The sequence below is a fragment of the Zeugodacus cucurbitae genome, chromosome 3 (genome assembly GCF_028554725.1).
Source record: "Zeugodacus cucurbitae isolate PBARC_wt_2022May chromosome 3, idZeuCucr1.2, whole genome shotgun sequence".
In the NCBI taxonomy this organism is placed as follows: Eukaryota; Metazoa; Arthropoda; class Insecta; order Diptera; family Tephritidae; genus Zeugodacus; species Zeugodacus cucurbitae.
In genome coordinates, this window is record NC_071668.1 from 244,973 (window position 1) to 272,909 (window position 27,937).

General features: G+C 33.1%; 4 protein-coding genes across 32 annotated transcripts; 3 read left to right on the plus strand and 1 right to left on the minus strand.

Moving 5' to 3' along the window:
* The first annotated feature begins 1,183 nt into the window (after positions 1-1,183).
* On the plus strand, positions 1,184-20,400 carry LOC105209606 (embryonic polarity protein dorsal). Of its 28 annotated transcripts, none has more exons than XM_054228059.1 (7): positions 6,939-7,368; positions 7,508-7,723; positions 16,809-16,907; positions 17,040-17,087; positions 17,304-17,726; positions 17,799-18,184; positions 18,261-20,400. In XM_054228059.1, exons 4-7 carry the CDS (start codon positions 17,054-17,056, stop codon positions 20,274-20,276), a joined length of 2,859 nt encoding a protein of 952 aa, XP_054084034.1. In that variant the 5' UTR covers positions 6,939-7,368; positions 7,508-7,723; positions 16,809-16,907; positions 17,040-17,053; the 3' UTR covers positions 20,277-20,400. The 28 variants fall into 28 exon arrangements, with proteins under 28 accessions (XP_028894497.1, XP_054084034.1, XP_054084037.1 ...); XM_054228062.1 differs by having other exon boundaries at positions 7,622-7,723; XM_054228064.1 differs by having other exon boundaries at positions 6,939-7,294; positions 7,622-7,723.
* A 2,254-nt stretch (positions 20,401-22,654) lies between these two features.
* On the minus strand, positions 22,655-26,290 carry LOC105209605 (putative E3 ubiquitin-protein ligase UBR7). The gene is made up of 2 exons (XM_011180089.3): positions 25,192-26,290; positions 22,655-23,531 (listed from the first exon to the last, which is right to left on the minus strand). The coding sequence occupies exons 1-2, from the start codon at positions 26,138-26,140 to the stop codon at positions 23,155-23,157; spliced, it is 1,326 nt and encodes a 441-aa protein (XP_011178391.1). The 5' UTR covers positions 26,141-26,290; the 3' UTR covers positions 22,655-23,154.
* On the plus strand, positions 23,721-25,440 carry LOC105209604 (radial spoke head protein 9 homolog). 2 transcript variants are annotated; one of them, XM_011180087.3, is made up of 3 exons: positions 23,721-23,876; positions 24,065-24,417; positions 24,472-25,440. In XM_011180087.3, the coding sequence occupies exons 2-3, from the start codon at positions 24,070-24,072 to the stop codon at positions 24,967-24,969; spliced, it is 846 nt and encodes a 281-aa protein (XP_011178389.1). In that variant the 5' UTR covers positions 23,721-23,876; positions 24,065-24,069; the 3' UTR covers positions 24,970-25,440. The 2 variants fall into 2 exon arrangements, with proteins under 2 accessions (XP_011178389.1, XP_011178390.1); XM_011180088.3 differs by lacking the exon at positions 23,721-23,876 and having other exon boundaries at positions 23,974-24,417.
* Positions 26,291-26,754: 464 nt separating the features above from the next.
* Rpb11 (DNA-directed RNA polymerase II subunit RPB11) lies at positions 26,755-27,550 on the plus strand. The gene is made up of 4 exons (XM_011180091.3): positions 26,755-26,896; positions 26,961-27,050; positions 27,112-27,286; positions 27,350-27,550. The coding sequence occupies exons 1-4, from the start codon at positions 26,844-26,846 to the stop codon at positions 27,383-27,385; spliced, it is 354 nt and encodes a 117-aa protein (XP_011178393.1). The 5' UTR covers positions 26,755-26,843; the 3' UTR covers positions 27,386-27,550.
* Positions 27,551-27,937: the final 387 nt, after the last annotated feature.

A 27,937-nucleotide genomic window follows, 5' to 3' on the forward strand; every position in this document is an offset into this window, starting at 1 on the left:
TGTAAATCTTCTTCAGCTTCATTTTGAGCCTGTAACTTTTCTTTATGTGCTTTTCGCGCTTCTTTACTGTCCAAGGAGCTGCGTCGTTCAGCAAAATATGTTCTCGGGCGCTGAACCGAGCGGACTTACTAAACCGCTTGTAACTTTTGAACGAATAATAGTTTTGACCTGAAATTTTAACTATATATTTTTAAGCCTCTACACGTCCCCCCCCCCCTTAAGAGAGCATTATTACCTCACAAACGTTAACTTGAATCGCACTACTAATTGTTCCACCCATCGTGGGTTATAAATTTCTACACACAGATCTGCAGCCTCCGTTTGTGAGCAGTGATTTTTAAATAAACTTATTTAAAGCTTTTGCAATCGTATGCAGATGCCTACGCATACAACCAGTTCATGCATACATATGTACATACTTATATGCATACATTCATTCAGACTAACATATTTAGATATACGAGTATTTATGTATATGCACGTTCACACAGGTGAAATATTATGTAATCGCTTCTGGCGGTGCAGTTCTTGTTGAATATACTCACACCTATGTTTGTATATTTACTATGTATGCTTGTTGAGTGACGAAATTGGTATGAACATTAAAGGAATCGTTATTACACTTCATTAACGACGAATAAATTGAATGAATTTTACAGTTAGTAGCACAAAATTTGTAACATATAGTATGTATGAATGTATGTACGTGTATGAATCAACGTTGTAATACCGGTGCATATGATTGTGAGCTGTCACTTGTTAAATAACTGTTTGGACCATTATCCTCTAATTCAGCTTAACCGATTTAAAATATTTGTTTACATATATACAAATCTATATTTAAGTACATATGTATGTATGATGGCAAATATATGTATGTACATCCTGTTAGATGTCTGTTTAATGTGTCCTCATACAAAAACGAGAATTCAAACCTTTATACAATATAAATATGTACGTATGTATTAGGCCATTAGCCTTTATAGAAGTAAGCCTATGCATAGGGCACAAGGAGTTTCCATGCTGACCTACCTGGCAATATATTAAAGCGCTAAAAGATAAAATTCCACCATACATGCGGTAATGCGTTTGCGCGGATTTCCTTTTTGCTTGAATGTCTATAGGAATCGGGGAGACTGGCAAAAACACTTAGTTATTGCTATTAACAGCACCCATAGTCGCTGAGCGCTTCATTGTCTGTTCGGCTACGCTGGCAATCGGTTGATTTGATAATATCGAACGGAAAATCAATTACTGTAAATTGTACATATGCACGTCGTACATTTGTAAATAGAATATCAAGAAATAATGCTACTGCTATTCCTGTAATTCACGTTGGTTTTATACAAACGAATTAAGCGGATCAATTGCTCTGCAATAAATACTAAACGGTTTAAGTTCGCGGAAAAAAGTATGTGAAAGATAGATACAATATTTTTTTCAAATTAAATGGTGAAAATTATAATTTACTTTTTTTCAATGTAATTGTCTTAAACGCAGACACAGACGAACGGATATTTTGGATATTAACTACTATTCTATATTAAACCGCCGTCATTTCATTGAAAACGATATTTTGGGTAAGACAATCAAATGTACTGAGATAAATATATGTAAATAGCATAGTATATCAACATATATATTTTTTATTTTAGTACAGGCTTTTCTTCCAAACAATGTTTTGGTTTTGAATATTTAGGCATATTTTCGAAATTAAATTTCCTAAATACGAAAGATATGTGCACGACTATACATATATGTATGTTTATGAAAAATCAGTTAACGGAATTGTAGTAACGACTTCATTTCATTCCGATTTCAAAAAAGTGATCGCAATCGATATTCAGAATGAACTGAACGAATTTGATCGGATTAAGCAATACCACTGCATTATGATTTTTGCTCATGGAAAACCCATTTGATTTGGTATAAAAAATAATGTTTTATTGGAATAACCGAATGCTTAAACATTGATTTTCGTATGGTGAATTATTTTCATTTTCCTATCCATATTCTTAAAGGTTTTCCAGCCAATATATTCTAAGTTACTTCATCACTATATTCTTCTTCCAAATCTATTATGCATATGCATCATTTTAGTTGTGTTATTCAAGTCTAAACATCCATTTATAAATTAAGAAAAACATTTTAACCCTATTAGTAATGTACAATGGTTTTGAAGCTAATATTTATGTATATACTTATTCATGTATATACACATGTATGTATGTATGTACAGTAGGGTGGGTCAATTTGTATGGAGCAAAAAAAAATGCACCAAGCGGTTATCAAAATCGTAAACTACGATGAATTCTAAGAAAATTTGCCCAAGAAACCATGGGTCTGAAATCAAAATGGAGCTTCCGGTTTTTAACGAGAAACTTTTCATTTTGTTTTTTTTATATGTTACCTATCCACCCATAAAAATTAAAATAATAATAAATAAAATTTCAAACTTTAATAGCTTTAATCTTCCGCGAAATCGTATTGCAGTTAACAATTTCATTTTATATCTATATATAAAGCAAAAACTTAACTGTTAAGGGCCAAACAAAATATAGTATTCTTCTAAAGTTCACAATTAATTAGTTTTAAGCTCTTGTTTGCTGTCCATCCTAGATGTTGCGTTTCGACTTGCAACCGTGACTGCCATAACACCATCACGATTTTTTTCTATAGTTCCACGGGAAACGCTAGTTTGCAGTTGCACAAAGCGCTCGGTTTCTTGAATATGTGGAGGAATTTGTGGATCCGGAAGTGGAGGATTGTCAAATTCTATGTATTCGAGCAAATGGTCATAGGGTATGTTTGCAGTGAAGGGCGGCTCCGAGAAAATGCTATTGTTATCTAAGTTTATCATCTCAACATAATCAGTGCAGTCAAAATTTATAGTTGGTTTTTTGTAAGCTCTTAATTTTGTTGGGTCGTAAAGTTTTTCACGATAGTACAAAATTTTTTTCGTAGCCCTCTGGCGCACTTCCTTTCTGGCATCAAAAAGCATTGTTAGTAGAACATTTTCTGAATGTGCAAAATATGAGTTATTTTGAACAACGTGGCGTGGTTTTTGTCCGCTTTTGATAATTTTTCAAATATCGCTTACATAGGGATAATGTAATACGTATACAGTATTTGAAAAAAATCGGTGAGGTGGTTCCAGAGATATACATATGAACTCATAAGTGGGCAGCGCCACGCCCCCTATAAAAAATTTCTGTACTGTCGAATTTTCTGCTTAAATACAACATCACATACCAAATTTGAGCAAATTAGCTTCGATATCTACAAAATATGCAAAAAATAGACAGTGGAATAGGAATTGGATTTTTTTTTTACAAAATACAATATACGAAAGTTTCTCGTTAAAAACCGGAAGCTCGATTTTCATTTTAGACCCATGATTTCTTGGGCAAATTTTCTTAGAATTCATCGTAGTTTACGATTTTGATAACCGCTTTGTCAAGAAAAAAATTTACTCACTCTAATGTACAGTAGTTTTCCGAAATAACGAATATTCGTTTGAACGAAATTATTACGAACAAGCAAATTGTTTACATTAAGTACCTTAAATAACGAACATCGCGGATTTGTAAGTACTCGGTTTAACGAACAACATGAAGAAGACATATGTATGTAGAAAAAGTTACAAATAAAAAAAATCGTGGTGAAAAAGAACTTGAAAAATCGAAAGAAATGAAATTGAAAAATTGGTACAAGAAAAATATTGAATTGATTGAAAACCTTAATATTATTGAACGGCACCAAATAGAAGGATAACTGTCGGTAAAAGTGACCACCGTTTCGAGTATATTAAAAAAATAAGGTAAACATTTTGAAAAATATGAGCTGTTGCTACAAAACGGAAATATTTCGTAGTGGAGAAATTGCTGTATTGGTCCATTTTGAAAGAATTTTGAGAAGTATGCAGCAATATTAGATATTTAACTTTTTACTGAAAAACATACCTCTAAGTGAGTAATCGATGTAACGAAGAGGCCTGACAATTAATGTGTTCGTTATTTCGGAAAACTACTGTATATAAATTTAGGTACATTAAACTAGCGCAATATTCACGTTATTGCCATACACTCGGATACAAAAAATTGAATTTGATCGATAAACTATAAATAGCAAATCGTCGATTACATTGTAGTGAAACACAAATAGGTATGGTATAAAACCTCAAAGCAAACACTTTTATGACTCTATTCAAAAATAATGTAATGTTTAAATCACATGGATAACCTTTCAAGTACAATTTTAAGAAGTAAAATGAAACTTTTTGAACAAATGGAGTTCTCTTACTCCTGTAGACTACTTTGAAAAAATTGTTGTGATTGTCTTTTAGTGGCAAATAGACTCAATTTAATACATTTTTAAATAATAATAACTTTTTTGATTAGGCAATTACTTATTTACTGCTACTTGTTCTATTATTATGCAAAGCTTCGTTGTTAAAGCTCAGCATAGCCCGTCAATTCATTAAAACTATGAATCATATCTTAAATTCAGGGAATCCGGCAAGCAAACAAGTTTTTACACCACAACTCAACAAAATCGAAATAATAATATTCGATTAACACATTTGTTCGCACAACTGGCTTGTATATTCGTTATATAAGAATTTTGTGCTTTATTTGACATGTGTACATGCTATTTAGAAACAGAGTATATATACATATCCAATTATTATCTTTTCTATTATTTTATCGCATTCAAAATCAACTATTTTAAAATGCTTCGTCATGGTTACATTTAGTGAAGACAAATTTGCAGATATTTCGCGATTGAAAACTTTGAAGCAAGTATGTATGTTCATACATATAACCAAATATAATATCTTACTATCGAACACCCAGTAAATAAACTCTATTTGTTATATATATTGGTTAGACAACGATAAAAGCCTAGTAGTTCTGAAATCTTTTAATTTGATCGATCGGTCCAAATTCGACTCGTACCATATCAGCGTTAGTTTCACTTAGGGCTTACAGACTGGTATATCTGCGATTAAAATTCAGTATACCTTTGTCAAGGTTACGAAGTAGTAATGGTCCTCAATGTACGAGTAAATTTTTTTGAAGGCTATGTAGTTACGCATATGTTAAATTTAGTTTAGAATTAATATACTTACATATACATATGTAAAAATATATAAATACTAGTGGCCGGGCCACGTACTGCTGTGGATAAGGTATATGTATGTAAGTGAAATTATTTAGGGAGTAACTAATTATTTAACTAATTTCCAAGTTTTCCATCAGCATTAGTGGTTTACGATAAATGTACCAAAACTCCCAATTTCGTCGGGGATAACATGAAATTTTTATATATTATATATAGATGTATACGTAGGCATGTACAAGAGTGCTTGGATGTAAATAAAATCTAGTAAGTATACGCAGCGTTGCACCAAAAAATTGCTAATAAATAATAAATACATATGTATGTACAAATGTCCATGCCCAAGAGTGTACAGGTCTATATCGAAGGAGGCAATCGTATGCAACAACATACATATACGTTTCATCCGATTCTTTACATACCAAAACGACCAAAATGTCGAAAATTAAATAATTTGACCTTTACAAAATGAGATTTTACTGATGTACATGCATTTGCAAATATGTATAAATATGTATTTACATAAATGTGTGATGGAATTATTCAATAATATTTGATTTTCTCCACATTTGAATATTTAATATTTTTAATTGATATCGTTAGACAGAAAAAAATGTTGTGAAAACATAATTTTTCTCCCCAAACAATAAACTACGGAGTTTTGAATAATGACGCACCTTAGCCCGAAAGTTTTCAAAAATATTGGCAGAATATCGAATATACCGCACATTAGTACGAAGTTTGTGATTTTTTTCTGACCACTTTTAGTGGTATAATTTACTTATTCATTTCGAATAAGTTAGTTGAAATTTACCTGATTGTAAAATATAATTTGATCTACGCAAGAAATACTTTCTAGGAGACAGTGTATTTCTGTTATGAAAACCAAGCTCTCCAAAATCTAGATTGCTCAATGCATCTTCTCATATCTGTATAAAGCAAATGCATACATGTATGCAGCCGTATTTGTTAATAAAATATATGTATGCATATATATACATATACATTGGTACGTCGGTTTTATGTGCTCAGCGACCACATATGCAGATACATTGGTATGTGAATCGCATGCACGGCATTGTATTAGTATGTTGTATGGGCATAATAATTTGCTGTAGTTTGTTTACAGGTCAATATCACGCAATTTAAATGTTCCGCAACTTGAAAACCAGTTTTGAGTGCGACAAATTTATTGCGTCACATAGTCCAGCAAAGTATAGAAGCAGAAAACAAACCGTTGACCAAAATCGACTCCAAAGAGATTGTTTACAACTGGTTTGGTATTTTCGCCACGAAAATTGCAAAAACCACAAATACAAACCCCATAAAAATGACTGCGTTTTAGCATTGTAAAATCGCTCTCGTCCTCTCCTCTCAAAACACTATTCAGCTACATACTCGTACATAGTATATTGAAAACAAAAGCTGAACTACATTATTCAAATGTCAGCAATAGCAATAGTAAATAAACGTGTTTGATTTTTCAAGAAAAAACAACATCAGAGCTTTGTAAGCTCTGAACTTATCGGACAGAACCTCAAATCATTGCCTTTGTATCATTGTAGCGTATTGCGCTGAGTGCCCAAACCACACACAGCTAGTGAGAGAACAGCCGTCAAGAGATCGCTTAAATCAAAGCAGCGATCAAATCATTATATGCATTGCTGAAGATTTAATATTAAATTATTGTTAAAAATAAATATGTATAAATGTAGAAAAGTCACACAATTGAACTAATACCATATGTACATATGTATGTGTATGTGTATGCACATACAAACGTATAACCACAAATATGTAAATATGAATGTGCAAATACACGTAAGGGAGGGAGGTGATAAAAACGTTGATAATGTTGCTGTTCAGCACTAGCAGTTGGAGGCTTACATCGGCTCGAACTCAGTTGAAGACGCGATTCAGTGATCGGCGGACAAGCGCGAATAAACGATTTGAAAGTGAAAATACTAAACGCTAACGCTATGTATTAAAATGGACTGCATAGTATTGAAGATTGTACAATTCACTCTTCTATCTTTTCTAAGTGTTTTCTAAGTGTATTTGCTCAACAGTGTGCGAGTGTAGGCACTATTCTCTATCACCAAATCGTAGCTAAATTGATTTCAAAAGTGTAAACCAGTAACGCCAATTATCAGAGATTATTACTTATACATACGTATGCAAGCCGATCTATACACATACATACATACATATTTCATGTATTTGTGAAAATAATCTATGAATAAAATTGTAATTATAGCATACATATATATATATACATACATGTACATAGAAAAGTGCATATTATTTGTTATTTAAGTGCATTCTGAAATATGAGCAGTATGTATGTACGTGTGAATTTACATGTGCATTTTAATTCTTGCTGAAGTATTAAATGAACAAATACAAATTATTCAGTTATGAGTTAAGTTGGAAAACAATGTTGGCAAAAGAGTTGTATTTCGGTTATAATGAATATTAAGAGTTTTCTCCTTGCAAACAGGTCATAAACACAGTGTCAATTTAATGCGGAAATCAACAAAATTTTGACAAAGGTTAACAAAAGCCGATTTATATACATACATACATATATAGCACATACGAGGTATGTTTTTGTAATACATTTTCATTTCGTCGCATTTAAGAGTTTTCAATATTCTGCATACACTAATGAAAGTGGGCGGAATTTATGTACTAGGTAACGACGTATGACAAAAAATCCTTTGAATGGAGGATTACAAAATGTGTATTTCTTTATAAGTAATCGTCGTAGAGGAGACCATTAAGTATGTCATGTGTGGAAAAGGTATGAAAAGTACATAGTTCAGTCGGTATATTCGGTGTCGACTCAAACTTTTTGAGACCCTCTATGTATCAGATAACATCATGCCCCTCAGCTGGGAAGTAAAAAAAGAAAATTGTGCATATTTCAAGAAGGTCACAAAAATAAAGACGCAATAACAGAGACTTACATATATATGTATGTATGTACACATGTACATGTACATCATCAATATATGCACTTCCTACACATGAGAGTGACTACAAGCTAGGGCTCTAAAATTAACAACAAACAAATGTTAACCATCAAAATAGGCTTTTATGAAAAATACTGATTTAATACATTCGCCCAGTTGAAATGGTATTTTAAAGCAAGTTTTTTGTTAGTTTTAATGTTTCATTTTTTTCAATAAAAATAATAAAATTAATGAACCGAACAGTCGAAAATGAGCGGTTAATCGAATAGTCGATGTCTGACGACTATCCGAATAGTGCAAACCGAATGTTATTATTCGAATAATGGCCTATTCGGTTAATTCGGTTAGTCGAATACCAAGAGCTCTACTACAAGCGTCAGAACTAGAACTAGTATTGTAAATACTATGGTATGTTTGGGAAACAGTTTGTTATGCCAAATCATTGTGGAATTACTACTGATGACTACTTCATGGTGGGCTTCAATTACTGTATACATTCTGATAAGTGTACAGTGTACAATATATCTCGAAGAGCTTTGTACATACATATGTATATAAATATAAAACGTCTCAGTTAAACGCTAACAAAACAACACACCTCCATGAATGTGTAGTTACCGCTTTACCTGCGAATATGATCAATACAAAACGAATAAGTACATATTTTTATGTATGCGGATACTTACAAGTTGGTTGCAACTAAGTAACCGACTGAAATTATTTCTCGCCAACCCATTCGATGATTAAAGCAATTAAAAAATTATTCCCACATTTTAATTGTAAGTACATACGTGTGTTGCATAAGAGGGAAAAACCCAGGATTTGCTTCTTTCAAGAGAAAAATATTGAATTTTTAATGAAACTATTGATTATCTGGTGTCAATTACTTAGAAATTATTTTTATTTGATGACGTTTGTTTGCAGATGCAGGCTATTGTAGAAGGCTCGAATACTTTTCGTGTGTGAGTGTTTTTTAAAAGCGACCGAATTGTATTCCAAGCAAATATTGAATGTCAGAAAAAAATTAGGTAACTATTATTACAAATAACATCTTGGGAAAACCAGGCACTTTTTGAATTACATTATCTAATTCGATTTCTATGTTATGTGATAAATCACAATTTTGTGAGTCAAATACCACTTATTTGTGCATATTAAGCATTATTTAATTATATTCTTTCGACCGCAGGCTGTATTCTAATTAAAAAATAAAGTAAATACCCTGCAGTCAAGTCAACTACTCATAAATCATTTCACTACTATTATAAACAACAAACGAAAGTAGTCATACGATGCCTTGTTTTCCTACTTTCCTGACAAGAATTTCTAGTTGTGAACTGTTTAAGTTCCTTACCGGTTTCATGATTCACTTCAATGTACTACGTTATTTCGCTATTATTAATAACCGCTGAGGGATAAGATCTAAATTCTTTACTTTTGCTAATTCTCAGGACTAGTTTTCAAGATGAATATGCATTTATCAAGAAAACTCTAATGATACAAATTATAACATAATTTAGTAAAAATTATTGCTCGGTACAAGCATATTCGATAACTTTAGCAAAAGTAATCATTATTCATATTATTCAATGTTGATGTTTTGATCTGTCCATAATGGAAGTAAATTTGAAGTCCTATCAAACTTTTGCATATTTATAAATAACGTAATATGTAAGACTTTACAAATTCTTAAGTTTTGTCGTCGTTACTGCAAATCTAACACACCTAGAGGTACGTAGGCAAGTTATTAATGATGGTATTGCAACACATACTAAAGGTTAAATCTTGCTGCACAAGTTGGTAATTTTAAATCAGCAAACCATAAAGAACGAGGAGGGAAAACAAATGATATACATACTCGTACATCAAGTAGACTGGCATATCAAATAGAGATAGAATAATATACGGTTATACCACCTTGGCAACATGCTCCCTTACAATTATGTTGTGTGACATTAAAGGTACTCTTTGAAAAGTTTGTCATTTGGTCAATAAATTGGAAACTTACACCTCTTAAGCGAAAGTAATTCATAAATAGAGTAATAAGCAATTGCCTTGCAACTTCACTTCCAATGCAAGTCCCTTGAGTTGGCAATAGCGCTTAGAAATGAAATTTCATACGAATTTTCTTACATAAATCGAACTTTTCGACTGCAACAAACAAAATTACAGAATACATGCTTGAACGTATATATGTACGTTATACACAAACCAAGACTTTATGCGAAGCAAATACAGTGATCCGCGCTTAAGAGACTGTGCTTAAGTGCCTTTACCGCTTAAATGCCTGTAATATTTAAGCCACTGATACAAAATTGGTGCAATTTTCCTCATTTAAGTGCCTTTTTATATTTTTGACATTGAATGAGCTGAGTATTGTCAAAAGGAAAACATATACATATGTACATAGTTTTGTAATGTTTTTTCCAAAATTTCAAAACCTCCCAAGTACGCGCTTGAGAGTGGAGTACGGAGCGTATGCAGCGGCTTTAAGAACAAAATATTAGAAATATACAAGGTCGCACTAGAGCTTCGAACTCTGAGCGTTCCCAACGCCTTCATAATCAGAGAGAAAGACATCGGACACCAAAAACTAGACGTCGTAATCAAGTTTTAGCTCATTGCAAATCCATATTAATATTATAAATGCGAAAGTAACTCTGTCTGTCTGTTACTCTTTCATGCCTAAACGGCTGAACGGATTTTGAAGAAATTTGGTATGGTGATAGATGATAACCTAGAAATGGTCACAGGCTATAAATAATCACGCCATCGTTCTTAGGGGGTAGGTAGTAGGCAGATAACTAAATTGAGTTAGTGATTTTTAGTCGTTTTTGTTGGGACTTTTGCTCTATCATGCCTAAACGGCTGAACGGATTTTGATGAAATTTAGTTAGGGGATAGATAGTACTTTGGGTGCAACCGAACATTTTATACTTTCGGAATTTATTGAAGTAATTTTATTAAGATAACACACAATACTGACCCATATATTCATAAAGAATAATAGAATAACGAAAATAATCATATATTGTATATGAGGACCGTGGTAATTCCTGAACCGATTTCACTCATTTTCACCATCAAAGCATAACGGGAATAGGGGTAACTTGGCAACCTGTTAGTAGGAACACAAACTGAACATTCGACATTGAAATTACTCCTAAATTGCAAATCAACGAAACACCAGTTTGCAAAATCGCCAAAAATAGCGCTATAGCGAAGATTCTCCAGATATGCAAGTTGATAATTTGGGAAGTACGGCGCATAAAAAATCGCTTATTTATACATACAAGTGTTTTTGCAACAAGATCAAACTGCAATTGTAGAAGCAGTTGCTAGATATTGGAATTGGTAAGATCACAGTTGACACCTCGATGGATTAATAACATTTCAAACAGATTTCTGTCCCTTTCCGGGCATAAAACAACAATATAATACCCATAATTGGCTGAATGAACGACTTATATTGGTCGCAAAAAACAAAGATGTCGTCGATGTCAAAGCGACAATTTAGAATTTCGTTACAGGAGAGCTGACACAGATACAAATTAGGATGACGTAGCCAACAATCCCAAGGGATTTTTATAATCATTGGAATTGCTTGGATTATGACCACTTAATTTTACATTTAAAAGTAGCATCAGTTGTCATCTTGCTGTATAACATAAATCAACCTCGACTTTGTAATGAACTTTGTATCGTCATCGAAGCCAAGATTGATTGTATATCTTAGCCACAGAACGTGTGGCCGGGTCTGCTAGTAAAATATAATTTCATGTTCGAATTTTCCCCATTTTACATTTTTAAAATGAACCCACTCAAGAAACGGGTAGTAAGAAATTAATTTGACTTTCATTCTAAAAGAAACAATATTAAATCGAAGTATTTGAGAAAAAACTTAATAAGTACTTCGAGGCACTTAACCGGGATTCATTTAAATGTCTTTCCCATTTAAGTGTCTCAAAAGTCTTGCATTTTAAGAAGTGGCAATTAAGCGGGGATTACTGTAAATAAAACTGTGCATAAATCTGTGTACGGTTTTTTGAAAATCTGTACTGTGTGAGTTCACGTTTGACTCTGATTTATTTTTTATTAAAATTCCTTTCGTCAATACATTTCTTAATTCTAATCTCTTAACTATGTACATACATATGTACATGTGCGTATGCTTTATTGTATGCTTCAGATACCAACACATTGATATTTTACAAATCTTTAGATTAGTGCATCTAACGCACTTATACACATACATACTCACTTGATACTTTCTTAGCGGTTGTTGCTTGTGTGCAATAATATTTGGAGTATATATGTTATGAATATTTATATTAATTTTATGTATACACTTATTTATGTATTTTCTTTTATATGCAATGATTTTCACATTTTTATGAGTAAGTCTCATATTACAATTTTGTTTCTTTCCATTGTACTTGATATTTAGTAGACTGTATATTATTTTGTTTAACTTATTGTAATACAAATTTCATGTTTATATATTTATGAACATTCTGCCATGGGCCAAACTTTTATTCGATGGGCAATGATTTTGTTGCTCATTGTACTTGACATTTAGTAAACTGTATCTTCTTCTTTATTAATGTACTTGTGTCAAAAATATAATTTTCTATATATAATTAAATTTTAGGTTAAAAAACTTTCATGTTCCTTAAAAATGTGAATGTGAATACTTATTATTACTTATTATGTATTTCTTTTATTTGTATTAGTTAAACCTAATTATAACGAAAATCAATTGTCGAAGAGATGGTCCCGACCCGACTTCACTTTTGATACTGGTTTCTTTTTTTGAGTAAAAAGTTTGAATCTTTCATTCAGCATTGATCGAAGCAGGTTATTATTAAAACAGAACACAAACTTTAACTCCGGTGATTCAATTGCCAAATATCAATTAAGACCTCGCAATTATATTTGCCAACAGGGTAACACTAGTACTTAGTGTCCATCATTCAGGTGATCATTAAAGATGGTACAACAATAAAAAATACAAAATAATATTGCAGATTGCTCGTTCGGTATTTTGACTTCGAATATTGAGTGGTGAAAATTTGAATGTAGTGTGTGTTATGTATCGACTTCAAGAAAACGTTTGTTTTGTAAAGATATGAAGCGTTTCAAAAACTGTATTTAAATAATATTTAGGATTTCTATTCATATGTAGGCATGTATTTACAAATGTAATATCGATATCGTTTGAGCATCCGAAAGATGTATATATTTATGTATAATATATGTAACATATGTATATTGCGATAAATAATTACTAGTTTAACCGATTAACCAAATGTGTAAATCAAACTATACATATGCCGAACTATTTTATTTCACATTCAACATTTCGAAATTCAAATGTATGGATGTATATATGTGTGCAATATAAATACATAAGTACGTCTACAGGTACAAGCATACACATTTGTATGTATACATTTATAATTTAATTCATGGCAATATTTACATATGTACATCCAAAAATACATACATATGACCATGAGTACAGATGCGGGGTAGAAATTTTCTCTATATTTTTCAGTTTTTATGTGCTTGTTGTTTTTGTTAAAAGGTGTTCTGGTTCAAAATTAACATACGCAAATTTTAGTTTACAAATTCTGAAATATATGTGCTGTGAAAATCTCAGTAATCGGAACAATAACAACCTGTCGAATGAGTGCGTGTGCTGTAGGTAAGAGTTAAAATGATTTTCCATATGCAGGAGGACCTACATAATAATACGTATGTAAATACTTACGTAAGAATTTCGTGCGTAAATTTATTTCTCTCACACTCGAATCGAAATTTCAATTGCAACCAAAAATCCCTTTCCGATTTCGGTTCATTAATTATTGCATTAAACAGTTTTGTTTTATTTTTTTCATGACCAATACCTTTTCAAATTCAATCAAATACTTATCAGTACAATAATGTTTCGAGTACATTTTCTTTATATATGTATATCCATATGTTGGTATTGTAATTAGAACAAGTAAGGAAGGGCTAAGTTCGGGTGTAACCGAACATTTTATACTCTCGCAATTTATTTATTTAACTTTATTTATATTATATAATACACAATTTGACCCACCTATCCGTCATATATATTGTATAAAGTGCATTGAAAGTTGGAAACCATAATATTAGGTTAGAAGCACCGAGGTCCTCGTGTTCGATATATGGGGCCTTAAAAACCTATGGTCCGATTTCGGCGATTTTTTGAATGGGGCTGCCACACTATTAACATAGTATTTGTGCAAAGTTATACACCGATATCTTCACTAGTACTTACTTTATATATTGTAAAGTAAACGATTCAGATTGTCTTCAAAGTTCTGGTATATAAGAAGTAGGCGTGGTTGTGAAGCGATTTGGCCAATTTTCACAACATATTATTGGGAGGTAAGGAAACTATTACAAACCAAGTTTCATTGAAATCGGTCGAGTAGTTCCTGAGATATGGTTTTTGACCCAAAAGTGGGCGACGCCACGCGCATTTTCCATTTTGTAAAAAAATCTGAGTGTAGCTTTCATTTGCCATTTCTTACGTGAAATTTAGTGTTTCTGACGTTTTTCGTTAGTGAGTTAACCCACTTTTAGTAATTTTCAACCTAACTTTTGTATGGGAGGTGGGCGTGGTTATGATCCGATTTCTTTCATTTTTGGACTGTATTAGGAATTGGCTAAAAAAACGACTGCAGAAAGTTTGGTTTATATAGCTCTATTGGTTTGCGAGATATGTACAAAAAGCTTAGTAGGGGGCGGCCCCACGCCCACTTCCCCAAAAAAATTACATCCAGATATGGCCCTTAATAGTACGATCCTTCATACCAAATTTTATTTCCATAGCTTTATTTATGGCTTAGTTATGGCACTTTATGTGTTTTAGGTTTTCGCCATTTTGTGGGCGTGGCAGTGGTCCGATTTTCGAAAGCAACCTTCCTATGGTGCCAAGAAATAAGTGTGCCAAGTTTCATCAAGATATCTTAAGGACGGACGGAGGGACGGACAGACAGACATTCGGATTTGAACTCCACTCGTCACCCTGATCACTTTGGTATATATAACTCTATATCTAACTCGTTTAGTTTTAGGTGTTACAAACAACCGTTATGTGAACAAAACTATATTACTCTCTTTGCAACATGTTGCGAGAGTATAAAAATCGTACGCGCCTGAAAACACAGTCAATCGGAATCAGCAAAAATACATAGTATCCGGCATTCGGTTGACTCGAAACGTTCGTTCAAATATAAGCCATGGCATTCTTCCAGCAGGCAGTAGTCGTTTATTTGCTAGTCGGGTACCACTTATTCCCAATAGAGACAAATACCACAGAAATAAAGCGTATGTACCCGAATACATACGCAAATGGTACGGGTATATATCCATTAGTATGAATTAATGTTTACATACAAGTACATATTAATATTCCAAGGGCAATTCTACAAAGAATAAGAAGCATTTCCTTTTGGAACCTTTCAAATTCTGTCAAAATATCTCCGGGAATAAAACGGAAGAGCTTCGAAAGCGTATTTAAATAAATGAGATGTAAGCTTTAACATTTTCCAATGAACCATACTAAACTATTTGGAGGGACAAAGATGTAGTTCGCTATTAATTTGAAAATTTTATAGCGTTTCCAAATTCACCAATGGCGTATACCTTACAATGAAGTACGAACTTGTCTGAAGTGCTAGAGCATCTATCCAGGATGGTCCTATTTGGATTAGGTCATATGATTTAGTTTACAAACTCATGCAAAAAATTAGTAAACGTCCGCATTTTGTGAATTAGACCAATCAGCTCGTAAAGGGTGCATTTTCTAAAAAGTTTGGGTTTTAATATATATATATATGTATTTGTAAACGTTACTGCTCAAAGAAAGATCAGTGGAATTTCGTCTATTCACTGGGGTTTTGAACGCTTTTTGAACAGATAGCTTGTGAAAATATTTAGAATTTATATAAATATTTGCACAAAGTTCCTCTTTTATGTGTTTTAATGATATTAGCCTTGATTCTATTGAGCATTTCTGCAGATCACAGCATGCCATTTAAATTGTCTATGATCAACCGGAACACGCGCGTAGTTTGTGCAAGAGAGGTGAATATATACATACATACATATATTTATGTACATATATACAGTGGAAAGCAAAGTCAACAAAGACGCATATTTCACGTGTTGCAATGATTTGAGATCGCGTTTTGTGTATTACTAAAAAACTACCACCAATATGTACGCGCTCATAAAAGTTAAAAACTTTGCTCTAGGAAGTGAATTTAATGAATTCGAGAAAATTGTTGTCCTTAACAACCCAGATTCCAAATGAAATATTTCGGTTTGTCAGGGAATAAAAATGATTTTCTGAAAATAAAGAGGTCGACTTGGACGGCAAAGGCAAAATTATGTATCGCATATTTACCATGGAAAATGTTCTCATAAGGGCCATCGAACATTTGAAGTCGTCGACCTAATTCTTGTTGAAATATTTATACAGAGATGGAATAATATGAAAACGCACATTAAAGCTTTAATCTAGTATGATATGGTCGCCAACAAAATATGTATGGCTACTGTATAATAGTATAGTTGCCGATAATTCTTGCCCTTGCGAAAGTAACGTTTGTATTGAAAAAGGGTTATATACTTAATTTGAATTGTAGTAGTATACTTGATTTAACTTTATTTTAGCCGATTTTGCATTTGAGTGGAGAACATCCGAGTATTCGAAACTTTGTTATCTGAAAAATACCAGCAGACCACAAAACCAAAAATTTTAAATCGGTTTCAGTGAGTAAACAATTATAATTTGTTGGACTCATATGTATATGAACAAATTTTCTTTATGATTCATAAAATAGTGTATATAAAACTACTAGTTATTAATAAAACACTTAAAGAATTTTGTTTATCAAATTACAGATAAAAGCCGAACTATGGATACAAGAGAACACGAATTAAGTGATATTAGTAAGTTTAGCGAAATTCATTAATTACTTTATTTAATTTGTATATGGGCAATGTTGTATAGAACGTCAGGCTATCAGTTGTAACTTCGAAAGCAGTAAATTCTGCTTGATTGAAGCGTACATATATCAAGTGATAAAGTAAAAATGTTATATGTATATGTGTTATCGCATGTTAATTCAATAGGTTTCTTATTTAAGAAAAATTACATACTTTCAGTTGAGATTATATCGCCCGAATTGGATGGCTCTTCAACCTCCTCGAAACCTTATCTTCGTGTTGTAGAACAGCCTACGAGAAAACCGATGAGATTTCGGTACAAATGCGAAGGTCGTACAGCCGGAACTATACCTGGTGAGAATTCATTCCAGGAAACGAAAACATTTCCTACTGTTGAAGTCGTAGGCTACAAGGGAGAAGCGTTGATTCTGGTGTCTTGTGTTACAAAGGATAGGCCTTTTCGACAGCACCCACACCAGTTGGTAGGTAAGAATTGTAAAAGTGGTGTTTGCACTAGAAATGTTGGACCTGGTGCAGCATTACGCGTCGAATTCAGTAATATTGGAATACAATGTGTACGGAAAAAAGAAATTTCGGAGTCGTTAGAGGAGCGAAAAAAGAAAAAAATTGACCCATTCAAAAGTAAGTGATATAATTATACAATTATAAATATTTTGCACTCAACTGAAAAATAACAAATTGCAAAATTTTCAGCCGGATTTGATCATATAGGTGATCCGAATTCAATTGAATTGAATTCTTTACGTTTGTGCTTCCAAGGTTTTTTAAAAAATGAGAATGGCTGGGAGCCGCTCAGCCCAGTGGTTTCGGAACCTCTGTATGACCGAAAAGCAAAAAGTGAACTACTCATTAGTCGGCTTTGCAGCTGTGCAGCCAGTATAGATGGATGCGATGAAATAATTTTACTTTGTTCTAAAGTCAATAAGGATGATGTGAGAATTCGCTTCAAAGCGATCGATAACAATCACGAAGTTTGGCATGCGTATGCCGATTTTGAACCATCCAATGTGCACAAACAGACAGCAATTGTATTTCGTACACCACGTTATCCCCAGGCTGATTTACCAAAAACTGCCAAGGTAAAAGTAAACGAACACAACGAATATAACGTCTCTAAAATTTTTTAAACAATGCATGTTTCTTTTTACTTTAAAGACATACATTGAGTTGGAATGCCCAAGTCTGGATAAACGGAGTGACGCTTTGGAGTTCGTGTTTCATGATCCAGGTACGCTTTCCTTTGCCAGTATGCGTCGTAAACTTAAAAGAAAGGAAGAAGTGGACATATTTCAACATATATTGTCCATGGATAGTGAAGCGACTGCAACAAAATACTCCTGCCCTCCTTCTGATATTGATTTCGATTTGGATGATAATGGTACTTTATCAACAGAACGCACCGAAAGCACCGTTAGCAAGCAACACAGTTTAGATACGCTCAATGAAACCGATAGTATAGCTCGGCGCAATAGAGAGAGTATAACCGATGTTGACGGTGATATTGAAATCGATGGTCGTAATGGTATTGAAATCGAATTCGAAGTGCAACTGATGAAATGTCAAGCTTCTGATGCAGATACTCAAACATCGACACCAATGGATGAGATACTTAAGTATCCATCATTGATTGGATCGCATTCATTATCCGCTGTCGATAAAATAACTGAATGGATGCACTCCAATGAGTTCGAACGAACCGATAGCTTAACAGTTGAGAACGGTGATACAACTTCAATCAGTCCAATAACAGTATATACCAACATTACAAGTTTATCAACTAACCATACGACTATATCGACTGCTACTGACGACGACAAAACCCTCACTGATCAAATGGACCAAGTGCCCGAACTCGATGATATGGTTATAGAATCAAAATCTCGACGGGGCACATTTGATAACCCGATGATACAAAACTTGTCGTTAGGCGGGTCCCCCATTTTCGACAATAAATCCATTGAAACAATGATGGAAGTAGTTACCACGAGAGGAGAGGAGAGTTTTGATGAAACCACAACATATAATAGTCTACAAATTGCGCTAAAGAATCCATTTCCCAATCATTATATTGAGACAAAAGCACTTGAGGGTTCTACCAATGACGAACATGACATAGTGGTATTAAAAAATCCCCTCGCACCAAAAATACGCGTAAACGCTGTCCAAACCCCCCCATCTCCATCTTCTCCTCCACTACCTTTACCACCCCGAACACCTTCACCCGGTCCTGAACAAAATCTCCCTCCAATTCCACCCAAAAGAAAAGCTTCACAAGAACTCGGTACAAACTCATCGGCCACACATAGTTCCGTAGAACTTTCTCGCACGAGTAGTGTTTCCTCTCGACCACCTTCACAAATAATCATTATGCGAACACCTGAACAAAGTCCAACCAAACGACCAACTACTCCCACTACTTCGTCCCCAAATAAACGTCAAGGCTTTTTCTCTAGACTATTTTCAAGACGCAAAAGTAAAACTGCAATAACCACTGACGACAAACAAACGACCAACATAAGAAATCAATCCACCAAAGTGCCAACACCCTCTGGCAGTAGAGAACCTAGTATTGGAAACTTTTCGATCAGTGATCCAAATCGGTCCTCCCTTCGGTCAATTAAATCTGCAACACTCCAAGCTAATTCCGATTATTTAGATTCCCACAACAACGTTGGTGAACAAAATGAAAGCAATAGAAATGGTAAACCGGTTGGTCGAAGTGTAAGTAGTATTTCTGGCAAGAGACCAGCGAATTTAAATGCAGACGTGATTCATATCCCACTAAAAGGTGAAAACGCTAAGAGTTTACCTTCCCACGAAGGCAAGGCTTTTACTTTTGGTCAATATTTGGACCGAAGAACTCTTAGTGCTCTTCAATTAGCCGAGATACCCATTTGTGATGGGAAGATGGAGCTCATAGCTATTGCTGATAGGCAGAGCATAAAAAATCTATGCGAAGGGGAATTCGGTGTCACACTCGATCCGGAGGTAGACTTACAGGAGGCCGAACACTTTGCACTTTATACGAGTATACCACCCGATCGTCAATTCACTGCAAATAACTCAGATATTGACTTGAAGGTCTGCACATCTATGGAGGATGCACAAGTTGTGACAGCGGATGAAATCGCCAAACGACTGAATGAAGCAAATAGAATGCCAATATTTTAATTTTCTGCTCCAATTTAGTTTCGACAACGTACAGTATATATACGTATATATATTTTCAAGATTTTTAAAGATTCAAATTTAAACCATCCACCACAAAATATTCGCAATGTTTAATGTATTTCCATTATAGATCGTTATAAAAGTGAAAGAAAGCGTCGGAAGGTTAGTGGACAAAGTCTCATAAATCAGATGAACAGAGATTTGGGCTTAAACTTAAATTACCAAAGCATTTGTAAGTTGCATTTTATTTATAACTGCGCATACTATTCCAATTAAGATTTTGAAAAGTATCTTCAAGTATAAATTTGAAGAAATCGACTAGGTCAATAACTGTGTTATCCACGATTTACAAACATCTAAACAATACCATCGATATTTAACACTGGTACTCGGTGACCATCCATTTCATTATCGAATTCCTTAAATTTTGGGAACTTGCATAAGCATCTATAAATCTACATATACATATACATACATACTTATTTGCACACATACACTTATTTATCAAAATCGACTGTAATTGAAATATGGACAATCTGTATACATATGTATGTATGTACATAGCTTTGTGCTATGTGCTGAATTTATAAAATGAACGTGTATGTAGTCGATGACGTCAATTTTATTATTTACTTTTAAATGTAATTTATGATTGAACTCAGCATTTGCGACAGATACAGACAGTAAAAGTCTCAGCATTCGCGAAAGATATTTATTTTAATGTTCCACGATCATAGGAATGAGTACAGTATTTAACGGATACGGGATTCCAAATTATTGTTGAATAATTCCTAAAAGTGTCTACGATCATTCTCATAACTATATAGGTATATGTACTTGTAATTATTTATTGACTCATTTATTACCGAATTATGAAAATTAAGTTCATGCTGGTTTAAACAAAAATGTAACTATTGACATTAGTGAATATATGTATATTGTTTATATATGTATGTATTTATAAGTCTCATCTTCGATGAATTAAATGTATTGCATAATGGGAAAATAAAGTATATAATTACGAAAAAAATAATTGCATTGAGATTAGATTCGCTTCCTCATACTCGTACATATGTAATTTGATAGGTAATTAGGAAGTTAATTGATTACGACTAAGTACGGTACCGTTACAATTCACAGTAAGTCAATATACATATATGTCTAAATTTGTATGTGTGTCTATCTTTCTATGTCATTAACACGCTATTTTTTAAGTATCTTTATAAATAATTATACTCAAATGCACTCGCATGTGATATGTAAATATGTACATACATATGTATATGTGCATACATTAACAAAAGTGACTTGTCTGGCAATTTCGTTGTTATGTACTCATATTTAAAATCAAACACTCTTTATTTCTCTATTATTATTTTGCAAAATCATTTTATTTACAAACGTTCATATACATATATACATACATATGTATGTGCATGTATACCTTAACTGTCTGTTTACGTGGAAAGTTTTTTATTAGTTGTTGTAGTAGTAGTTGCCATAAAATAAGTGCGACATTCAACTTACATACATTTTAATGTAATTTCTTTGTTTCTCTTTATTTAAGCAATGAATAACACTTTCAATTTGCCTGTAATCTCAACAACCCCACTACATCCAGATATCAAAGATGAGCCAAGTGAGTTATACACCGTTTAAATAATTTCTGATATAATACAAAAATTTTTTTCAGTAGTCCCTGAAATGCCCATAAAGTTTGCAGCAGGTGGGCAATATTTCGATACATACCGAAACAACTACCAAATGTCACCGCAGTCACAGTTATCGCCAATGTCACCCCAAAATCGTAATGCAACACCGTCGCCGATCTCACCTTCCTCCAACGGAGCTTATACAGATCAACTATGCACCCTAATGCAGGACAGCACAATTCAAGCAGCAAATTGCCAAACGCATGATGTCATGTTTAATGATCGAGAAAATCAAGAATTTGACTGCAAGACCAGAACCAACATTAATATTTACAATGATAGCCCAAATTATCAAATTTCAAACGGTCATTATTTTGGTAACGTACGTAATACAACCAGCGGTGGATACTTTGAACGTATCAACAATACTGCAGTGGTATGTACCCCTGGGACACAAAATGCCCAGGCTACAGAGCAACCGCTTCAAAATCCTATTTCAGAAATGGAACGGATTGAAAGAATTAAAATGGATCTCATGCAAACGCCATTATCTCTAACGCAATCGCATCTGCAACCAAATGTTCTCATGCAAAATAATTGGCAAGATAATGTCAATATGGATTTTTTTCAATGACTGTAACAAATATTATGCGATATTACAGTAGTAACGATACGCATTGTAGTACGATATGCATTTGATTTGTCAACGTTTGATCTTTCAATAGACATCCATAGAATACAGAGACAAATTCAGATTTACAAAAGTGGTTGCAATTGTATGATTTTACTATGTATACCATACGTGTATTTGTATTGTACTCCACTTATTGTAGAAAAACCACCGAATGTTGATACAGTGTTAATTTGCCAACGGGGGTTTCACACCCAACAGAAATATGATATATATTTAAGTATATATAAAGATATCCAAACTTTTTCATGGTCATAATTATAATGATTTAGTAAATCTTTTTTTAAACAATAATTTGATTGCAAATCTCTTGTTACACTTCAATTTACGAATTACTTAATTTAAATTTTGGTACAATAAATTTTGGTTTATTTTTTTATTAAGTTAAAATGTATGTATATTGTCTAATAATGAATAGAGTACGGAATGTGATTTGAATAAAATGAAAATAGTGATTCGAATATATATTTATGTTCATGTGTTATAAATTAAATCAACGCGGTAGCAATATGTTGAGATTTCATATAATTCACGTTTAACGGCAGAGAAACGGTTGACCAAGTTCAGCATTTTTTTCACTCCGTATTTCTTCGAAGAAACGGTTGATGTCCGCTTCGGTGACAACTTTTTTGGAAACAGCGAATGTTTGTAAATATTCCTTCAGTTTATCTTTCATGCGGTTGTACTCGGTTATAGCGTCTATTTGCTGCACTCGACCAATGGAAGCCAAAGCACGTATACCTTGCTCGTATGTGGATTCCATTGCACCACGTTTCTTACCTCGCTCTTCATAAGACTTGGCAGAGTCTTCTGGATCCAACAAATATTCCACTTTTTCAGATTTATAGAGAGCCAAACATTGAACGCATTGACATAAAGCTTCGCGCCAATCATATCCCCAAAATGTAGCTCCTGAAATCATTAAAAATTTGTGCTATGATCAAAAATATAGAAAACTCGGCAGCATAGATTAAGAAGTGTTGGTTTAATCATCTAAAGTTATAAATTCAAAACTCAAAATAGTTGCGTTATACATATGTATATGAAATTTTTAGTATACATATGCCCATTTTTATAAAATTTAATTGAATTGAATTGTATATTATATTTAACTAACAACAACTAAGAAGGCCAGTCAAAATATGCAATTATATTAATTAAAAAAAAAAGCCTGAAAAAATCGTTGTGCGCAAAATTATTTAGTCACTAAATTGGAGAAGCCAAAAAGGAGGAGTCATAAATCTCTGTTAACTTAAGGTATGCTTTAGTCTTTTGATGAAAATATGGGTGTTTCAGTATTTTAAGAGTAGAATTGAATTTAAAGCCACTTCCTACAAATATTTATTGTAAGTATCTGTAGTAAACATTATTTTCTCAGTCAATGTCATGATGACATGGATGTTTAAGAATAATTGAAAATTTGTGATGTTGTTTTTTATTCAAAGTAAAAATGAATATAGAATATTTCAATGAAGGCCTCGAATGTCTAATGTATTGCGGACAAAAACTAACGCCAGAGCAAAAAGTGTTAATTGAAAATTCGCTAATAGTTCTCCAGAATGAAAATCGCTTCACAGGCATGTACTTTTGGGGTCGCATTAATGCGATAACTCGAGACTATTACATCGCATTTGGTTATACCCAGGATTGCTTAAAAGATCGTAAATTTTTTTACACGATTGATGGATATCAATGGATGATGTTACCTTTTGTGCATAGTCCGAAAATTTTTCAAGCTACTATTTTATGTCGCGAGCCTTTTATAGGAGATCCAATTCTTGTAACAACGGTAGAACTGGTAAAACTTATTAATACGTTTATAAAAAAAGAAATCATATTATTGGATTTGTAGGACCCTACATTCGAAATAGATGCTAATCAAATAATCTCAGCTAATTTGCCCGAAAAGGTTAAACTAAAAGAAGAAGAGCGCTTGGCGGCTATTGTTTTTATTATCACTGAGGAATGTGCAGTGTGCCCACGCGGTGCCCTTTATAAGCTTACAGATGGACGTGTTATACCCAACCAAATGTTTCGAGGCCTCAGCGATTTACAAGTTGAAAATATTTCCAACTACCAAATACTTCGCTTACCAAGAAACGATTTAAAGCACAATTTGCTAAAGCGCAGTGATTACAACTACGCTGTTGATTTCCTAGACTGTATAGCCGATGTAATACCACTACGACAAGCGTTCTCTTTAAACTTGATGCGAAACGAACGTTTGATAGTTATAAAATCTTGCCTCTGGCCTGGTATGACATTTTTTCACAAGTTAAACTCTCGCAAACATGGATTTCTCTATTTCGGTGACGGCAAGAAGAACTATGATCTTCTCTTTATGTATTAACAAATACGAAAATGAAAGTATTAATTACACCAATACGGAAGAAATTTATCGATGCCTCGCTGTCTAAAATGCTCATCTTACTTACTACGTACTAGTTTAAAAAAATTATAATATTCATATTATGAAACAAATTCAAAATAATTTCAAGAAAACAATAAAATCGTTGTATGGCGTGAAATTAGTTTTACATTTTATAATACAGAAATCTATGGTGATACTTACCTCCAACGTAATTCGTTTTTGTTTTCGGACGACAGCAGGTGTCTTCTTTTTTACCTGTCTTCAACGGCAAATCACTTTCAATTCTCTGACGTTTCACTTCTGGGCCAATATTTAAGGTATTTTCATCAACTCCAATACTAGGTTTAACTTGCGACTCCACAATTCCTTCTAATGATACCTTTTCGGCTGCATTCATATGCATTATATCAGATATGCTCTTGTCTAAATCTGAACGTAATTTGTTGTCATGATCTTCATGCAACGAATTATTTCCTGATGTTACATTGCATACAGATTCGTCAGAATTATCAGGTGCTTCTAGGGCCAACCCAGTGTAATCTTGCAGAAATACATGTTTGTTCATACATTTTTCACAAATCATTTCTGCACAGATATCTGCATTTGTGACTTTTGTTGTGGATCCCGGCATACCTAAATGGAACAAATGAAACCAATCTTCGCAAACGGTGCATTGCAACATCACTTCTTCTGTTGTGCGCTCGGGATCTGGATATGGTCTATGACATTTACAATATAATCCTTGAAAGTTTTGATTATATGAATTTCCGGAATTACACTTTTGTGGCATTGTTATTCCAACATCAAATAAACAGCATTGTTGATTGGAAATTTTTTCCGTGGGACAATCGCACCGAAAATTGCGTTTTGTATACAATTCGACAAGTTCGTGATTTTCGTGACATCGGTATGAACACGCCAAACAGATTCCGGCACATTTATTCAAATCAGTGCGAGCTTCAGGACAGCAAGTAAGACAAGAGTATAGAGCCTGTCGCTTTATAGCACCTTGAGAATATGTACAACATTTCTCATCCGAAGCCCCTAAAACAGCATTATATTCCTCTTCCAATTCGTGCTCTTCTTGCAACACATCAACCATTGTAACACTGGACTCATCCAAAGAATTTCCCTTTTGTTCAGCATTCATTGTAAACACACTGTTTTTGAACTTTGCAATAAAACTTTTAAATAGGTCGACACAAAAAGTACTTTAATACGAATATGAATGTTGCATACAAGTTTCATCGATCTTGGCAAATATATAAATGCATATATCCACAGATAACATATGCACAATACTTGGCGCGCGCCCAGACAATCTTTTTTGTTTACAAGATAACGAAAATGCTGCCAGATTTATGTACGATAAACTTTTTCCACTCTCACGATTGATGAACTTTTTTATGATGAATTAATTTCCAATGCAAACTTTATTCACTGTTTCCAGCAAATTACTTTGTTATACTCTCTATTACCATATGGTATTCAAAATTGTATTTTATCAACGATACAAGTAAATAGTTAAAATAAATATAAAATTTTATACAAACGTACAAATATGAAGCTTTACAATCATATTTTTAAATATATGTATATACATATTTATGTTATTTGTTAAGGGAATTGCCCGATTCCTTTGAGATATACAAAAATATCGGCAAGGTTAATAACTTTACTGGCAATAATTATTGCCTGTGGTGTTTGGATGTAGCATTAATCGATGAATTATCGATAAATAATAGCGTAAAAATTTGTTTTGACAGCTTAATTGAATATTGTGGTAGTTTGCATTTAGTTTTGGTTTAACATTTTTGATATTTTGCAAAGAAAAGTTATATATTTTCCACAAAATGAATGCTCCACCAACGTTTGAGTCATTTTTACTATATGAAGGTGAAAAGAAGTAAGTTGTCAATTGTAAAAAAACATTATCTTAAAAAGAGGTTAACCTGTTTGTTGATATTTAGAATCATCAAGGAGTTGGATACAAAAGTTACAAATGCTGCCATCTTCACGGTTAACAAGGAAGATCACACACTTGGCAATATGATAAGAAAGTATGCACTATTGAAATTATTTCAAATAAATTGTAATATGTTATGTTATATTATATTTTAGCCAACTTTTAAAGGATCCAAACGTTTTGTTTGCTGGATACAAAGTGCCGCATCCATTGGAGCATAAATTTGTTATCCGAATACAAACCACCTCTGATTACTCCCCACATGAAGCATTTATGAATGCGATAACAGATTTACTAGCTGAACTTTCATTGTTTGAGGAGAGGTTCAAAGTAAATTGAGAATTTTTTCAATTAACTTCATTGATACTAATCAAGTTTGTATTTTGCATATAGGAAGCTATTAAGGAAAAACGAGAAGGTGGTGATTAAATAAATAATGATTCGTAAATTAAAATTTGTTTACGCGTGTATATTGCGAAGAGAAAAACATGAAAATGTGTGTACACTTCCTCTACCAAATTAACTACACACAATGGTTAAATGACTAACTTGATAAATATCATAAAATAAAAGAAATTTGCATAACAAACTTGAGTCAGAATTATAGATTGAATTTTGATAAAAAAAAAATCGTTTTGTGTAATCAATACTGTTGGAATTATTGTTCTTAAATACTTTCCTGTAGAGTTCTCTCAAAAGTTTCTGTAATGTTAAGGTGGGTCATAATGAAATAAAAATGTTTATATAGGGCGCAAAACATCCGAAAATGTTTTAGAATAAATAAGTATATATGTAGATATGTATGTATATATATTACAACCGGATTCGACAGGAATAAGTATATAGGTATGTAATGTTAATACATAATTTTAACTTATGAAATTCTAATTACTAACTGATTTCACTCCAACGTTATTAGAAACAAGTAAGGAAGGGCTAACTTCGGTTGTGACCGAACATTTTATACTCTCACAATTTATA

What these genes read in the sequence shown, in the direction of transcription:
- LOC105209606 (XM_054228057.1), top strand. An exon ending in AAAAATTGACCCATTCAAAA is followed by an intron (nt 17,727 to 17,798) that starts GTAAGTGATATA and finishes CAAAATTTTCAG; the next exon opens with CCGGATTTGATCATATAGGT. An exon ending in ATTTACCAAAAACTGCCAAG is followed by an intron (nt 18,185 to 18,260) that starts GTAAAAGTAAAC and finishes TTTACTTTAAAG; the next exon opens with ACATACATTGAGTTGGAATG.
- LOC105209604 (XM_011180087.3), top strand. Translation starts at nt 24,070, where the DNA reads ATGAATATAGAATATTTCAATGAAGGCCTCGAATGTCTAATGTATTGC. An exon ending in TTGTAACAACGGTAGAACTG is followed by an intron (nt 24,418 to 24,471) that starts GTAAAACTTATT and finishes TTGGATTTGTAG; the next exon opens with GACCCTACATTCGAAATAGA.
- LOC105209605 (XM_011180089.3), bottom strand. Translation starts at nt 26,140, where the DNA reads ATGAATGCTGAACAAAAGGGAAATTCTTTGGATGAGTCCAGTGTTACA. An exon ending in AAAAACGAATTACGTTGGAG is followed by an intron (nt 23,532 to 25,191) that starts GTAAGTATCACC and finishes TAATGATTTCAG; the next exon opens with GAGCTACATTTTGGGGATAT.
- Rpb11 (XM_011180091.3), top strand. Translation starts at nt 26,844, where the DNA reads ATGAATGCTCCACCAACGTTTGAGTCATTTTTACTATATGAAGGTGAA. An exon ending in CTATATGAAGGTGAAAAGAA is followed by an intron (nt 26,897 to 26,960) that starts GTAAGTTGTCAA and finishes GTTGATATTTAG; the next exon opens with AATCATCAAGGAGTTGGATA. An exon ending in CTTGGCAATATGATAAGAAA is followed by an intron (nt 27,051 to 27,111) that starts GTATGCACTATT and finishes ATTATATTTTAG; the next exon opens with CCAACTTTTAAAGGATCCAA.